The 17,773-nt window shown below is 41.4% G+C and overlaps 2 protein-coding genes and 1 long non-coding RNA gene across 10 annotated transcripts in view; 1 reads left to right on the forward strand and 2 right to left on the reverse strand.

Moving 5' to 3' along the window:
* Nucleotides 1-11,372, reverse strand: LOC139561092 (SLAM family member 8-like). 2 transcript variants are annotated; one of them, XM_071377940.1, is made up of 7 exons: nt 11,145-11,372; nt 5,393-5,692; nt 3,948-4,217; nt 3,378-3,497; nt 3,179-3,210; nt 692-763; nt 1-541 (listed from the first exon to the last, which is right to left on the reverse strand). In XM_071377940.1, exons 1-7 carry the CDS (start codon nt 11,227-11,229, stop codon nt 464-466), a joined length of 957 nt encoding a protein of 318 aa, XP_071234041.1. In that variant the 5' UTR covers nt 11,230-11,372; the 3' UTR covers nt 1-463. The 2 variants fall into 2 exon arrangements, with proteins under 2 accessions (XP_071234041.1, XP_071234042.1); XM_071377941.1 differs by lacking the exon at nt 11,145-11,372 and adding an exon at nt 6,426-6,492 and having other exon boundaries at nt 57-541.
* The window catches only part of LOC139561091 (mucin-1-like), a 154,165-nt gene that overhangs the window by 105,251 nt on the left and 31,141 nt on the right, over nt 1-17,773 (reverse strand). The gene's annotated exons all lie outside the window — the stretch shown is intronic.
* Nucleotides 6,779-17,773, forward strand: part of LOC139561094 (uncharacterized) — a 26,841-nt gene continuing 15,846 nt past the window's right edge. The window contains exons 1-2 of one of the 7 annotated variants that reach the window (XR_011672051.1): nt 13,761-16,448; nt 16,572-16,631. This is a non-coding gene — a long non-coding RNA (uncharacterized lncRNA). Of the gene's footprint in view, nt 7,388-7,555; nt 7,679-13,760; nt 16,449-16,571; nt 16,632-17,773 lie in introns of those variants that run through there. The other 6 variants (XR_011672054.1, XR_011672056.1, XR_011672052.1 and 3 more) reach the window with 6 other exon arrangements.

The raw sequence follows: 17,773 nt of genomic DNA on the forward strand, positions 1-17,773 counted from the left end.
AGTACGAGGCAGTTTAATTTGGGAACGAATTTTTACAAAGTCGAAATGGCCTCCCCTATTGAGAAAAGGTTTTAACTGTACAATAGACACATCTAAACTACAATACATAGAAATACAAATAACTTGTTTTCAACTCTTGTAGAGTCCCACAGAAACACAAGTAATCTTTAAGAATATCATTTTGAATTGCCATTAGTCGTTATTACACAAATATAAACAATTAATGCAACAATAGAACCTAACAAAAAGTTATGTAACTCTGAATATCTTGAAAATAACAAGTTGTACCACACAATGACCATGAACAAGGTTGCAGTTCTGAACAAGTAAGAAAATAAAAACAGAAATGTGCAGGTTGTGATGAAATGAAACATCTGTTACAGAAGGTACACATGTAGGATGCAGAGGATGCAGAGGGTTCTATATCTATAGAACCCCAGCTTATGACCACATCCTGTTCAGCTCACAGTACTTCCTGGTAGGAAGAACAGGGGTCTTCGGGCTGGCGTCCAAATGTGATCTTGTCATACAGAGTCTGCGACTAAATGTGACAGGCAACCAAGAACAAACTGTTTCAGCATTATGAAATGTATACAATTTCCAAGTAGACTACATAGTCTCCCTTTCACACAGAGACTGTTTTATTTATGTTCAAAGATATCAGGTATGACCATTCATGTCTCGCTCTCACCTTGTTCAGTCTTGGAACAGCCAGATCATCTACGTTCTCATAGATGGACATTACCTGACTGTTTATTCTTGTCTGGAATAAAAACAGAAAAAGGTACTTAAAACAATAAACAAAATGGATGAACATTGCACAAAAACACAAAAATAGCAATCAGCAATTACAGTACACAGTATAGTGTAATACAGTACACATACAGTTGAAGTCGGAAGTTTACATACACTTTAGCCAAAAACATTTAAACTCAGTTTTTCACAATTCCTGACATTTAATCATAATAAAAATTCCCTGTCTGTCACGGCCGTCGTCGGTAGGAGACCAAGGTGCAGCGTGGTGAGCGTACATTTTCTTTTTATAGATATAAATGTCGCCAACAAAACAAGAAACGAAGAAACAACCGTGAAGCTTAACAGGGCTATAGTGCCACTAACAAAGATAACTTCCCACAAATAACAAAGGGAAACAGGCTGCCTAAGTATGATTCCCAATCAGAGACAACGATAGACAGCTGTACCTGATTGAGAACCATACCCGGCCAAAACATATAAATAAAATTACATAGAATACAGAACATAGAATGCCCACCCAAATCACACCCTGTTCAAACCAAAATAGAGACATAAAAAGCTCTCTAAGGTCAGGGCGTGACACTGTCTTAGGTCAGTTAGGATCACCAGTTTATTTAAGAAAGTGAAATGTCAGAATAATAGTAGAGAGAATTATTTATTTCAGCTTTTATTTCTTTCATCACATTCCCAGTGGGTCAGAAGTTTACATACACTCAATTAGTATTTGGTAACATTGCCTTTAAATTGTTTAACTTGGGTCAAACGTTTCAGGTAGCCTTCCACAAGCTTCCCACAATAAGATGGGTGAATTTTGGCAAATTCCTCCTGACAGAGCTGGTGTAACTGAGTCAGGGTTGTAAGCCTCCTTGCTAGCACACGCTTTTTCAGTTCTGCCCACAAATGTTCTATAGGATTGAGGTCAGGGCTTTGTGATGGCCACTCCAATACCTTGACTTTGTTGTCCGTAAGCTATTTTGCCACAACTGGAATTATGCTTGGGGTCATTGTCCATTTCCGACCAAGCTTTAACTTCCTGACTGATGTCTTGAGATGTTGCTTCAATATATCCACATAATTATCCACGTAATTTTCCTCCCTCATGACCAGTCCCTTCTGTGCAAAGCACCCCCAAAACATGATGCTGCCACACCCGTGCTTTACAATTGGGATGGTATTCTTCGGCTTGCAAGCCTCCCTCTTTTTCCTCCAAACATTACAATGGTCATTATGGACAAACAGTTCTATTTTTGTTTCATCAGACCAGAGGACATTTCTCAAAAAAGTACGATCTGTGTCCCCATGTGCAGTTGCAAACCGTAGCCTGGCTTTTTTATGGCGGTTTTGTAGCAGTGGCTTTTTCCTTGCTGAGCGGCCTGTCATTGTCCATTTCCGACCAAGCTTTAACTTCCTGACTGATGTCTTGAGATGTTGCTTCAATATATCCACATAATTATCCACGTAATTTTCCTCCCTCATGACCAGTCCCTTCTGTGCAAAGCACCCCCAAAACATGATGCTGCCACCCCCGTGCTTTACAATTGGGATGGTATTCTTCGGCTTGCAAGCCTCCCTCTTTTTCCTCCAAACATTACAATGGTCATTATGGACAAACAGTTCTATTTTTGTTTCATCAGACCAGAGGACATTTCTCCAAAAAGTACGATCTGTGTCCCCATGTGCAGTTGCAAACCGTAGCCTGGCTTTTTTATGGCGGTTTTGTAGCAGTGGCTTTTTCCTTGCTGAGCGGCCTTTCAGGTTATGTCGATATAGGACTCGTTTTACTGTGGATATAGATACTTTTTTACCTGTTTCCTCCAGCATCTTCACAATATCCTTTGCTGTTGTTCTGGGAATTGATTTTCACTTTTCACACCAAAGTACGTTCATCTCTCCTTCCTGAGTGGTATGACGGTTGCGTGGTCCCATGGTGTTTATACTTGCGTACTATTGTTTGTACAGATGAACGTGGTACCTTCAGGCGTTTGGAAATTGCTCCCAAGGATGAACCAAACTTGTAGAGGTCTCCAATTTTTTTCTGAGGTCTTGGCTGATTTCTTTTGATTTTCCCATGATGTCAAGCAAAGAGACACAGAGTTTGAAGGTAGGCCTTAAAATACATCCACAGGTACTCCTCCGAATTTTCCAAACTGTTTAAAGGCACAGTCAACTTTGTGTATGTAACCTTCTGACTCACTGGAATTGTGATACAGTGAATTATAAGTGAAATAATCTGTCTGTAACCAATTGTTGGAAAAATGACTTGTGTCATGCACAAAGTAGATGTCCTAACCGACTTGCCAAAACTATAGTTTGTTAACAAGAAATTTGTGGAGTGTTTGAAAAATGAGTTTTAATGACTCCAACGTAAGTGTATGTAAACTTCCGACTTCAACTGTATATAATAACGGCAATGCATACTTACATCTTTCATTCTTGTGTCGTCAGTCAGAGCTGCTGTGTATGACAAGGAACAAAATATCAACCAATCAGATAGATACTAGTCAGAATAAAGCCAACATTTTGAAAAAAAATCTAATTATTAAGCATATGCCACAACATAATTATCCTAAGAATACTTCCAGGGCCTAAAATGTCACTTTAAGTAAGGATGCTGTACATACCTGTGTTACAGCGCCCCCTGCAGTAATACACTACCACAGCTACAGTGAGGATCAGCACCACAGTGACGCATACTGGTACCACGATGTAGATCCTATACCACTTCATCCATGTATCATACTCTATAACACAGATGATATTAGACTGGTGTTTCTGAAACCTGCTCATGGAGACCCAAAGGGGTCCACGTTTTATTTCTTGCCCTAGACATGATTCCACGAATCAACTCATCATCATACCTTAGTGGAATCACTCCTGTAGTGTTATGGCATTAACCTAAATGTGCACCCCTTTGGGTCCCCAGGACCAGGATTAAGAAACACTGAAGTGGTTTCCAGCTCCAGTCCTCTAGTACCCCCAACAGCACACATATCCAATGTCATAACATGTATTACATAATACTGTATATTATATCTACCAAATGTCATAACATGTATTACATAATACTGTATATTACATCTACCCAATGTCATCACATGTACTACATAATACTGTATATTATATTTCACAACATAAGCATAGAAGCACACTATATGAAAAGTGTATGGTGGATTGTTATTATATCTAGTTACCTGGGGTGGTTGTGTCATTACTACACTTTACTGTTGCTGAGGCAGATTTCTCACTGACTAGGTTGGAGGCGTTGCAGGTTACACTGATGTCTCCGTCTGCTGGTGACAGAGAGAAGTGTATCTGCTCGTTGTCCCTGTACGTCTCATTCCCTCTCTCCCAGGTGTAGGAGAGGTTGGAGCCGACTGACACGTTGCACAGAAGCCACACTGAACAGGACTGGTTGGCCAATAGTGTGATCTCCTTCTGGATCACCACCTTGGATATAGGCTCTGAGAGAGAGAGAGAGAGAGAGAGAGAGAGAGAGAGATAGAAACAGAGAGAGAAAACGAGAGAGAGAGAGAGAGGGAGAGAGATAGAGAGAGAGAGAGAGAGAGAGAGAGAGAGAGAGAGAGAGAGAGAGAGAGAGAGAGAGAGAGAGAGAGAGAGAGAGAGAGAGAGAGAGAGAGAGAGAGAGAGAGAGAGAGAGAGAGAGAGAGAGAGAGAGAGAGAGAGAGAGAGAGAGAGAGAGAGAGAGAGAGAGAGAGAGAGAGAGAGAGAGAGAGAGAGAGAGAGAGAGAGAGAGAGAGAGAGAGAGAGAGAGAGAGAGAGAGAGAGAGAGAGAGAGAGAGAGAGAGAGAGAGAGAGAGAGAGAGAGAGAGAGAGAGAGAGAGAGAGAGAGAGAGAGAGAGAGAGAGAGAGAGAGAGAGAGAGAGAGAGAGAGAGAGAGAGAGAGAGAGAGAGAGAGAGAGAGAGAGAGAGAGAGAGAGAGAGAGAGAGAGAGAGAGAGTGAAGGGCAACCAGTGAAGAACAAACACCATTGTAAATACAACCCATAAGGGCAACCAGTGAAGAACAAACACCATTGTAAATACAACCCATATTTATGCTTATTTATTTTAACTTGTGTGCTTTAACCATTTGTACATTGTTACAACACTGTATATATATAATATAACATTTGTAATGTCTTTATTGTTTTGAAACTTCTGTATGTGTAATGTTTACTGTTAATTTGTATTGTTTATTTCACTTTTGTATAATATCTACCTCACTTGCTTTGGCAATGTTAACACATGTTTCCCATGCCAATAAAGCCCCTTGAATTGAATTGAAATTGAATTGAGAGAGAGAGAGAGAGAGAGAGAGAGAGAGAGAGAGAGAGAGAGAGAGAGAGAGAGAGAGAGAGAGAGAGAGAGAGAGAGAGAGAGAGAGAGAGAGAGAGAGAGAGAGAGAGAGAGAGAGAGAGAGAGAGAGAGAGAGAGAGAGAGAGAGAGAGAGAGAGAGAGAGAGAGAGAGAGAGAGAGAGAGAGAGAGAGAGAGAGAGAGAGAGAGAGAGAGAGAGAGAGAGAGAGAGAGAGAGAGAGAGAGAGAGAGAGAGAAGGGGAGATAATCATTCTAAATGTACCATACCTTCAGGAGAAAGACAATACAAGATAAAAAGATGGAATAACACAAAGCAGCCTACCATGGACTTGAAGATGGATGGTCTTGGTTGGAATCTGGCCTCCTTTGTTTGATGCGGCAGAAACTAGAAATTCCCCTGAGTCTTGCAGTGTCAGCTCTCTTATTATTAAACTGAAGTTACTGTCGTTCATCTCTAGCCTCCCCTCAAACTGTGATCTTGGTAAGGAAACGTACCCATCAAATTCTGCAATGACCATTTTTTTATACTTCCACTCCATTGACTTGATACCTTCCCTTTCTAAGCCTGAGGGCAGCTCCACTGAGTCCCCCACTGCTTTGTTGAACAGAGAAATACCCACACCTGAAACACACAAATACACAACATGACATCCTGACATTGATCAATGGTTATACTTTACACTACAGGGCTCTAATTACTGTGTCATTTTTACTCATGTAAGTACAGTGTAGAAGATATTGTAATTACTAATTGTTCACTGTACACAGTGTGCCTACACAAATAATGGCACAATAATACACTGCAATGTAAAGTCATACCCCATCCATGAATATGTGATAATGGACTTAATTTAAATAGCACTTTTCCAAGTTTATATATACTGTATGACACTTTACATATCTACATTTAACATATCTTTACATATTTGAGTGTGTGGGTCTACTTTACTTTATTCAAGTCCACTCCTCCCCCACATTCAGCAGAACAGGATGAGATTACAGGAAAAGAGAAGTGGGGCTGGATCTTTATCAATAAATGCTCCTCTGCTCACGTCTAAGTACAAATCAACTATGTGGAAATGCAAACACCACATGTAAGAGACTTTGGATCCTTGAAAGTGCTATATAAATACCATGTATTATTATTATTACTGTTATTATTATTATTAATGTTGTTATTAATTGTACTATTATTATTATTTTTACTATTACTTTATAATTATTATTACATAATGTGTTTACTGTGTAATTATGTACCAGAAATGCATCATACTGTCACACCCAGATCTGTTTCACCTGTCTTTGTGCTTGTCTCCAACCCACCCTGGTCTCCAACCCACCCTGATCTGTTTCACCTGTCTTTGTGCTTGTCTCCTCCCCCCTCCAGGTGTCACCCGTCCTCCTCATTATCTCAAGTGTACTTATACCTGTGTTCTCTGTTTGTCTGTTGCCAGTTCGTCTTGACTTGTCAGATCTTACTAGCGTGCTTTCCTGTCTTACTGTTTCTCAAGTTCTGTTTCCTAGTTTTCCCGGTTCTGACATTTCTGCCTACCCTGACCCCGAGCCTGCCTGCCGTCCTGTACCTGCCTGACTCTGACCTGATCACAAACCCCTGCCTGTTGTCATGACTTTCCCTCCTGGGTGAGGATCAGAGAGATCCCCCTCTCCCACCAGAGAGGAAGGTGGGGAAGTGGGGGGAGTTGGCCAGTTTCATGACTGTCACAAATACCTTACAGGAACTCTCTCTCCCACTATGCAGAAATGAAAGTAAAACATCTCTTTGTTACAACAGAGAGACATTTTGCAGTACTGTAACATCAAAAGATTGGACATTGAAACTATATTTCTAATGTAAATAATGTGGGAAATGGTTGGTGGGACTTAAACAATATTCAAATCAGTTGTTGTTTTGTGATATCATTAAGGACGGTATAACTAAATAACCGTATCTCTGAAAGTGTACGCATTCAAGGGGTCAGGTTTACATCTAAATGTTGTACAACTTATATGATTAAATATGAAACTATTTGTGAGAAGATTATATGTGACTTTAGCCTTCTAAATTAGATAATGTTTTTTCATAAAGACTTTGCCAAGTCAGTAACCACACCCACGTGAGCACAGACATTGTGGCAACGGGATGGAACTGCCCTCCAAGGCGAGTGCTAAAAAGGACTTGCTGAAGAATTAACATTAGACCAGAGAACGTGAGGATCATCCACAAGTTGAAATAGTTGGAATCTCTAAAGACCAGTATAAGTGCAGCGTGAGCTGAATGCATTACGAAATGGTTTAATGACTATAATACCAGAAAATGGTAAGACCCTCTGAATCTCTCTTTCTCTCTCTCTCTCTCTCTCTCTCTCTCTCTCTCTCTCTCTCTCTCTCTCTCTCTCTCTCTCTCTCTCTCTCTCTCTCTCTCTCTCTCTCTCTCTCTCTCTCTCTCTCTCTCTCTCTCTCTCTCTCTCTCTCTCTCTCTCGAAGAATCTCTCTCTGAAGAAGAAGAAGAAGACTACTGTACACAGGAACATTCAGTCTGCAGCTGTTTATGCACTGTTAGCCTAGGAAACTCGACCGAAGACGAGAGACGAAGAAGAATTATTCAACTGTATGTACGAATTACTTCATCTCTCCTCCTCCCTCTCTTTCTCTCCCCTCCCTTTCACTGTGTAACAAGCCGTCATATCGGGTTAGTCCTCTTAGGACTTTTCATTGCAGTAATCAATGTATAATCTATCCTGTGTGTGTGTTTATGTAATTCGGTGTGATTATTTAGTTAGAAAATAAATAATTAAGCCAATTTGTGTATCGCTGAGTCATCATGTAGACTAGGGTTTGTGCAGATTTAACGGATTATGCGATGTTCAGAATGAGACTGATGAGGTAAATAAGAACGAATGAATTGACTGTGACTGATGTGAGAGATATTTACACTACAGTTCAAAAGTTTGGGGTCACTTAGAAATGTCCTTGTTTTTGAAAGAAAAGCTATTTTTTTTGTCCATTAAAATAACATCAAATTGATCAGAAATACAGTGTAGACATTGTTAATGTTGTAAATGACTATTGTAGCTGTGTCTGCATCTGGGTCAATATATTGAGTCATGATAGATATTACTGCACGGTCGGAACTAGAAGCACAAGCATCGCTATAGAGGCCAGGATCCCAGAGTCACCTCTTCACTGTTGACGTTGAGACTGGTGTTATGCGTGTACTATTTAGTGAAGCTGCCAATTTGAGGACTTTGCAGGCGTCTGTTTCTCAAACTAGACACTCTAATGTACTTGTCCTCTAGCTCAGTTGCGCACCGGGGCTTCCCACTCCTCTTTCTATTCTGCTTAGTGCCAGTTTGCGCTGTTCTGTGAAGGGAGTAGTGCACAGCGTTGTACGAGATCTTCAGTGATGGTTGCTGATAATGGGCCTCTGTACGCCTATGTTGATATTTCATTAAACATCTGCCCTTTCCAGCTACAATAGTCATTTACAACATTAACCATGTCTACACTATATTGCTGATCAATTTGATGTTATTTTAATGTACAAAACATTTGCTTTTCTTTCAAATATTAGGACATTTCTAAGTGACCCCAAAATTTTGAACGGTAGTGTATATCTTTAGAGTTTAGTCGGGAGATAGTAACTCGTTAAATAACTTTTCCCGTGGTGGCCCAAGATTACTAATGAGTTAATTGATACATGATTAATTTAATCATTGTAATAATTAAACACAGTTAAGTGATTTGATAAAATAACAGTCAAACACATTAATGATAGCAACATTACGACACTGTCCTCGACCTGCCCTTTGCCTGCCCCATGTGTACAGTAAATCATCTGAGAACTGTACTATCTGCCTCCTGTGTCTGCATCTGGGTCAATATACTGAGTCGTGATACATACACTGCATGGGCAACATAATACATTCATGGCAGTCTACTATTAATCATATATTATTAACCTTTAAACAATGTCTTCTTTCATTAAGTAAGAATAAAATAATACAGTTACAACAAAGCAAACTTTAGTATGTAGGACATAACAGCAGTTGTTCTTGTCCTGCAGTGTAATTTATTATGCAAGAGTTATTTGGTCACACTTTATTTGGATAGTCCCATATGCAGTGCATTCGGAAAGTATTCAGACCCCTTGACTTATTCCAAATCTTATTGCGTTACAACCTTACTCTAAAATGGATTAAATTGTTATTTCCCTCATCAATCTATACACAATACCCAATCATTACAAAGCAAAAACAGGTTTTTATAAATGTGTGCAAATGTATAAAGAATACAAAACTGAAATATCACATTTACATAAGCATTCAGACCCTATACTCCAGGCCTGGGCAACTCCAGTCCTCAGGGGCCTGATTGGTGTCACACTTTTCTCCATCCCTAGCAAACACAGCTGAACTAATTACATTTAAAACTGAAGATCATGATTAGTTGATTATTGGAGTCAGGTGTGTTAGCTGGGGATGGGGCAAAGGTGTAACACCAATCAGGCCCCCGAGGACTGGAGTTGCCCAGGCCTGCTTTACTCAGTACTTTGTTGAAGCACCTTTGGCAGCGATTACAGCATCAAGTCTTTTTGGGTTTGACGCTACAAGTTTGGCACACTTGTACTTGTGCTTTTCTCCCATTCTTCTCTGCAGATCCTCTCAAGCTCTGTCAGGTTGGATGGGGAGCATCGCTGAACAGCTATTTTCAGGTCTCTCCAGAGATGTTCGATCAGGTTGAAGTCCGAGCTCTGGCTGGGCCACTCAAGGACATTCAGAGACTTGTCCCAAAGCCACTCCTGCGTTGTCTTGGCAGTGTGCTTAGGGTCATTGTCCTGTCAGAAGGCAAACCTTCGCCCCAGTCTGAGGTCCTGAGCTCTCTGGAGCAGGTTTGCATGAAGGATCTCTTTGTACTTTGCTCTGTTCATCTTTCCCTTGATCCTGACTAGTCTCCCAGTCCCTTTCGCTGAAAAACATCCACACAGCATGATGCTGCCACCATGCTTCACCGTAGGGATGGTGCCAGGGTTCTTCCAGATGTAACGGTTGGAATTCAGACCAAAGAGTTCAATCTTGGTTTCATCAGACGAGAGAATCTTGTTTCTCATGGTCTGAGAGTCCGTTAGGTGTTTTTTGGCAACCTCCAATGCCTGATTGGTGGAGTGCTGCAGATATGATTGTCCTGGAAGTTTCTCCCATCTCCACAGAGGAACTCTGAAGCTATGTCAGAGTGACCATCGAGTTCTTGGCCACCTCCATGACCAAGGCCCTTCTCCCCTGATTGCTCAGTTTGGCCGGGTTGCCAGCTCTAGGAAGAGTTTTGGTGGTTCCAAACTTCTTCCATTTAAGAATGATGGAGGCCACTGTGTTCTTGGGGACCTTCAATGCTGCAGACATTTTTTGGTACCATTCCCTGATCTGTGCCTCGGACAATTCCTTCGACCTCATGGCTTGGTTTTTGTTCTGACATGTACTGTCAACTGCGGCATCTTATGTAGACAGGTGTGTGCCTTTCCAAATCATGTCCAATTAATTGAATTTACCACAGGTGGACTGCAATCAAGTTGTTAAAAACATCTCAAGGATGATCAATGGAAACAGGATCCACCTGAGCTGAATTTCGAGTCTCATATCAAAAGGTCTGAGTACTTATGCAAGTAAGGAATCAGTTTTATATTTTAAATAATTTTTCATCATATTCTAAAAACCTGTTTTCGCATTGTCATTGTTGGGTATTGTGTGTAAATTGATGAGAATGTGAATGTATTTATTCAATTTTAGACCAAGGCTGTAACTTAAGAAAATGTGGAAAAGGGGAAGGGGTCTGAATACTTTCAGATGATCTACAGATGGTCATACTATCAACAAACTATCTGCTTGCTAAGATTAAGTTAAGGTTAGGTTTAGAATAATGGTTGGGGTAAAGGTTAAGGTTAAGATAAGGGTTAAAGTTAGAGTTAAAAACCAAGGAAGTTAACCGTTAAACTATTATTCCTAACTTTATCATGCAAGCAAGCAAATGTAATTGATACAAAACGTGAGCAGCAGAAAGTAAAGATTCCATACAATACTAACCATAGTGGAGGATAGAGAGTAGGAGTATTCCCTGTTTGGAGAAGGAGGAGAGGGGACCACCAGACATCTCTGTTAGGAGTTGCATGTCTGTGTCCTCTGGCTGTATGTCCTCCCTATCTCTCTGTGACTGACTGGTAGCTAGCTAGACTCACCAAAACACACAAAGAGAGAGAGAGAGTAAAGAAGAGAGAGAAGAGATTTCCTTTGATGAGGGCTGCTGTTCTAGAATAGACTCGCTGTATGTTAGTTAAAAAGGAAGTCACACTCTGTAGGCGTTTTCTGAAAATACCGCTTCACTCGGCTTGAGAGTTAGACCATGAGGAGTGGGTGTGTTTGTGGTCTGTTACTGTACTGATCAGACTTATGGTTATGTAAATTTTTCAGTACATATGTGGCAATTATTTATTTCAGAAGGAGCCAGCAAAACTAGTTATGTGCTTTGGGTCATTTGACACTATTAGACATGCACAGATGGATATTCTTGTAACTGTTATGGCCAACTTTTTACTGTTGCTATGGTTACACCTCTTGGCTATTTTCCAGAACAGGGGTGTCCCTTTCAGAAGAGTTAGCAGGATGACATGTATTGGTTATTCCTGTAGAGTGCCAAGGTCTGTTGCTATGGTCCTACATGCATGAAACTATTTCTGTGACTACAGGTTCCGTGTCCTAATATGAACGCAATATGATAACGGTGGCTAAATGCCAGAGGTGATGAGCCATTTAGAGGAGTTACTATGAGTATGACGTAAGGAGGACAAATGTGTAAAACGTGTGTGCCAAGACTGGAAGGCAGTTGTATTCATGATCCAGCTCGGCTTTTATTATAAAGTAATAAATAGTCTATTTGAACTCACATGCTCCGGTATTTGTGAAATATGACAGACTAAATATTTCCACGACAATGGTGTCAGAACAAGGTGTGTATATATTTGAATGTATTTTAATGTATGCCAGCGGAAGGGTTTGCATGAGTTCTCCTGCATGCTTGTTGTTCAGTGTGGTTGAGGTACTTGAAAAACCCGCCGACTTGTGTGTTTTCGGGAGGAAGTGGGCCCTTGACTACTGACAAAGGTCCCCTTCTACGTTTCAGGTAACATCTTGTGTCACTTCCTGCATGGTGGTCTCCGTGACAGAGACACAGTCTGTCTGTCTGTCTGTCCACATACAGTGCATTCAGAAAGCATTCAGACCCCTTGACTTTTTCAAGATTTAGTTACGTTACAGCCTTATTCTAAAATGGATTACATGTCTTTTTTTCCTCATCAATCTACACACAATAACCCATAATGACAAAGTGAAAAGAGGTTTTTAGAAATGTTTGCAAATGTATGAAAATATAATACTGAAATACCTTATTTACATAAGTATTCCGACCCTTTGCTATGAGACTCAAAATTGAGCTCAGGTGCATCCTGTTTCCATTGATCATCCTTGAATCTTTTCTACAACTTGATTGGTGTCCACCTGTGGTAAATTCAATTGATTGGACATGATTTGGAAAGGCACACACCTGTCCATATAAGGTCTCACAGTTGACAGTGCACGTCAGAGCAAAAACCAAGCCACGAGGTCGAAGGAATTGTTCGTATAGCTCGCTCTGAGACAGGATTGTGTCGAGGTACAGATCTGAGGAAGGGTACCAAAACGTTTCTGCAGCATTGAAGGTCCCCAAGAACACAGTGGCATAAATCATTCTTAAATGGAAGAAGTTTGGAACCCACAAGACTCTTTCTAGAGCTGGCCACCAAACTGAGCAATTGGAGGAGAAGGGCATTAGTCAGGAAGGTCACTCGGACAGAGCTCCAGAGTTCCTCTGTGGAGAATGGATAACCTTCTAGAAGGACAACCACCAGTAGCCAGATGGAAGCCACTCTCAGTAAATAATACATGACAGCTCGCTTGGAGTTTGTCAAAAGGCACCTAAAGGACTCAGACCATGAGAAACAAGATTCTCTGATCTGATGAAACCAAGATTGAACTCTTTGGCCTAAATTCCAAATGTCACATCTGGAGGAAAGCTGGCACCATCCCTACGGTGAAGCATGGTGGTGGCAGCATCATGCTGTGTGGATGTTTTTCAGACCCATGGACTGGGAGACTAGTCAGCATTGAGGGAAAGATAAAATAGAGAGAAATCCTGCTCCAGGGTGCTCAGGTCCTCAGACTAGAGTGAAGTTTCACCTTCCAACAGGACAACAACCCTAAGCACACAGCCAATTCAGGGACAAGTCCTTGAATGTCCTTGATTGGCCAGCCAGAGCCCGGACTTGAACCTGATCAAACTTCTCTGGAGAGAACTGAAAATAGCTGTGCAGCAACGCTCCCGATCCAACCTGACTGAACTTGAGAGGATCTGCAGAGAAGAATGGGAGAAACTTCCCAAATACAGGTGTGCCAAGCTTTTAGCATCATACTCAAGACTTGAGGCTGTAAACGCTGCCAAAATTGCTTCAACAAAGTACTGGGTAAAGGGTCTGAATACTTATGTAAATGTAAATTTTTCCATTAAAAACAATAATTAAATTAGCAAACATTTCTAAAAACCTGTTTTTGCTTTGTCATTATGGCTATTGGGTGTAGGTTGATGAGGGTAAAAAACGATTTAATCAATTTTAGAATAAGGCTGTAATGTAACAACATTTGAAAAAAGTCAAAGGGTCTGAATACTTTCCGAAATGCACAGTGGATATTAACACTTACTGTACAGAAACCCCCTAACTGGAACAGTGGCCTTACCAACCATGCAGTGACACTGAAAATAGCAGTCACTCTTGGCCTCCCGGGTGGCGCAGTGGTCTAGGGCACTGCATCGCAGTGCTAGCTGCGCCACCAGAGTCTCTGGGTTCGCGCCCAGGCTCTGTCGCAGCCGGCCGCGACCTGGAGGTCCGTGGGGCGACGCACAATTGGCCTAGCGTCGTCCGGGTTAGGGAGGGTTTGGCCGGTAGGGATATCCTTGTCTCATCGCGCTCCAGCGACTCCTGTGGAGGGCCGGGCGCAGTGTGCGCTAACCAAGGGGGCCAGGTGCACGGTGTTTCCTCCGACACATTGGTGCGGCTGGCTTCCGGGTTGGAGGCGCGCTGTGTTAAGAAGCAGTGCGGCTTGGTTGGGTTGTGTTTCGGAGGACGCGTGGCTTTCGACCTTCGTCTCTCCCGAGTCCGTACGGGAGTTGTAGCGATGAGACAAGATAGTAATTACTAGCGATTGGATACCACAAAAATTGGGGAGAAAAGGGGGTAAAAATAAAAAAATAAAAAATAGCTGTCACAGTCAGACAAACAGTGATTTCATAAATCACTATGACCTTGTCTGTAGGATTTTGAGGCTATGAGCCAGACCTGGTCAAGTAGTTTACACATGGAACGTAGTACAGTAATGGAAATGATGAATAATTTGGTACAGCATGGCACTTGCAACACCAGGGTTGTTGGTTCGATTCCCTCGGGTGACCAGTACGAAAAAGTATGAAAATGTATGCAGTCACTGTAAATAACTCTGCGTAAGAGCGTCGGCTAAATTACAGAAAATGTACAACATTTACATTTACATGTAAATACCCCACACTGATGTTGACCTTTGCTTACTTGGAAGACCTCTTTGCAATCACATTTCCGTTTTGGAAACAGAAGATCTTACGACCATGTTCTTGAAGCGTGTCATTTGTGTGTGTTGGTTGTAGGACTACAGTAGTTTAATGTTGAAGTATAGTGAGAGGTCCTTTCTATCTTAGATGAGGGAGGTTATAAAATGTTGCACATCACTATTTTTATCAGAGAAAGGATGTCACATATCAAGTTATTTCTGTTAGTATTTCCTGATGTTGCAACTGAACTATAACTGATCAACCTAAAGTAGTAGTTTGGAGAGCTCTCTTTTGACATTTCTCTTTTCTATTCTATAATATTCTATAATAGTCTATAATATTCTATTCTGTCTTATTACCAGGGGTATTCTAATGTAATGCCAGACATTCAATTATAGAGTTTTGTTATCAGATATGTGGTTGAAACTGTCACGTTCCTGACCTGTTTTCCTTTGTCTTGTATTTATTTTAGTTGGTCAGGGCGTGAGTTGGGTGGGTTTGTCTATGGTTGATTGTCTATGTTGGGATTTTTGTGTTCGGCCTGGTATGATTCTCAATCAGAGGCAGCTGTCTATCGTTGTCCCTGATTGAGAATCATACTTAGGCAGCCTGGGTTTCACGTGTGTTTGTGGGTGTTTGTTTCCGTGTTTGTGTTTTTCACCACACGGTACTGTATCTGTTTTCTGCACTTCGTTTATTTGTTTTGTATTTTCAGTGTTCAGTTTTTCCGATATAATAAATCATTCATCATGAACACTAACCACTCCGCGTATTGGTCCGATCCTTCTCGCCTCTCCTCGTCCGAGGAGGAGGAATATGACGACTACCGTTACAGAAACTGAAATGTTGCCACCGAAGCACTTTTCCTGGTTTGTTAAAGAGGAAGTGATACACAGTACCAGAACTGACCAGCTCATCAGAACTGCTGCAGAGAGGATATGACATTAGAAAACTGTCCTTTTCAGACACACCCTTCCCTAAAAAGTCATTATGAAAATCTCAATGTGTCTTCAGCTGATGGGGTATGGCAGTTGAACTAATCTCATGAGGCATTTATAAGTTACATTGTTCAAGAGTCAATGGGTATATATATCATTTAGAGATTCTCTGTCACTTTTGTATACTTTTTAGCCAGTAGTTGTGAAAGTATCGCTCATGAGCCAAAAGTGGTCCTTGAAAATTGAGTATTACGTCACATATGTGCAGATTGCTCTCTCTCTCACTCTGCTGTGGGTGCATGATGTACCTCTTGCTAGATGTCACTCAGATGGCGAGGGTCTAAAGCTCATTGGTAGAACTCAAATTGCTAGTGGGCTGGCCCACGTGGGGGAAATGTATAAGAAAACTGAAAAGATACAGGGACTGAGTTTATAAGGAAGTGAATAGGAGATGTAGTACCCACTGTGACTATTAAAACCTACCCTAACCAGAAACCGTGGATAGATGGTAGTATTCGCGCGAAACTGAAAGCGCGAACCACCGCATTTAAACATGGCAAGGTGACTGGTAATATGGCAGAATACATACTCCGCAATGCAATCAAACAAGCTAAACGTCTACAGACAATCACGGACTACAAAAGGAAAACCAGCCACGTCGCCGAGACCCACATCTTGCTTCCAGACAGGCTAAACACATTCTTTGCACCCTTTGAATATAACACAGTGCCACCAACGCGGCCCGCTACCATGGACTGTGGGCTCTCCTTCTCCATGGCCGACGTGAGTAAAACATTTAAACCCTCACAAGGATGCCCAGATGGCATCCCTAGCCGTTTCCTCAGGGCATGTTCAGACCAGCTGGCTGTTGTGTTTACGGGCATATTCAATCTCTCCCTATCCCAGTCTGCTGTCCCCACATGCTTCATGATGGCCACCATTGTTACTGTACCCAAGAAGGCAAAGGTAACTGACTATCGCCCCGTAGCACTCACCTCTGTCATCATGAAGTGCTTTGATGGCGCCGACGGAGATGGCAGCACTGCGACTAGCTCTTAAGCAACTCTGCAGTATTTTGTTTGTTTTTGTACTCTTTTTTACGTTATTAGCTCAGGGATTGTTTTGTGTCATTACACACAGCCGGGAAGAGCTATTGGATATTAGAGGAGCGGTAACTCACCAGAACCTCCGTCATTACGACCAGGATTATGACTTCCCTAGAGCGGATCCCTTGTTTGCTCTCCCTAGAGAAGGTAGGCCTATTTGGTAAAAGACCAAGACCATATTATGTCAGGAACAGCTCAAATAAGCAAAGAGAAACAACAGTCCATCATTACTTTAAGACACGAAGGTCAGTCAATACGGAACATTTCAAGAACTTTGAAAGTTTCTTCAAGTGCAGTCGGAAAACCCATCTAGCGCTATGATGAAACTGGCTCTCCCTCTGGCATTACTCATCTCATATGTATATACTGTATTCTATACTATTCTACGGTATCTTAGTCACTTAATAATGTTTACATATCTTGCATTACTCATTTCTCATCTCATATGTATGTACTGTTGTCATGACTTTGCCCTGTTGAGTGAGGATCATAAAACCCCCTTTTCCTCTCTTCCCCCCACCGGTTCATGACCCCCCACAAAAACCACTCTACAAAAATGGACTTTTGAAAATCTGTTGTTACCACAGAGAGAAACTTTGCAATACAGTAACATCAAAAGGTTGGGAATGGAACAATATTTCTGTAATCCAACCAGTTGAAAGTATCCGTTGGTACTGAAAGAATATGATGTCAGATCAGTTGTTGTCTGGGACAATATTACTGATGACAGGACAACATATATTGTATCTATAGTCTACACATTCTAGTTATCAGATTCACATGGAATTGTTGTGCAATTGAAATGTTTAAATATGAAACTATTTGTGAAAATATGAAATGTAATTTTAGCCTTCTAAATGAGAGAATTGTTTTCATAAGTAAACTATGCACACTCAGTGGCCACTCCCAAGTGAACAGACATTGGTTGGAGAGGGATGAAACATGCCCTTCTCTTCTCCAGGATAAAAGCCCCCGTGACCAAATTCACATCAGACTTAGCAA

Source organism: Salvelinus alpinus, chromosome 31 (assembly GCF_045679555.1).
Source record: "Salvelinus alpinus chromosome 31, SLU_Salpinus.1, whole genome shotgun sequence".
Lineage (NCBI taxonomy): Eukaryota > Metazoa > Chordata > Actinopteri > Salmoniformes > Salmonidae > Salvelinus > Salvelinus alpinus.

Bases quoted from the DNA above. Each gene is read 5' to 3' on its own strand.
- LOC139561092 (XM_071377940.1), bottom strand. From the start codon at position 11,229: ATGCAACTCCTAACAGAGATGTCTGGTGGTCCCCTCTCCTCCTTCTCC. The intron at 3,211-3,377 runs GTATGTACAGCA...TGTCATACACAG, and splicing joins CAGGGGGCGCTGTAACACAG to CAGCTCTGACTGACGACACA. The intron at 764-3,178 runs GTAAGTATGCAT...TTTTTATTCCAG, and splicing joins ACGACACAAGAATGAAAGAT to ACAAGAATAAACAGTCAGGT.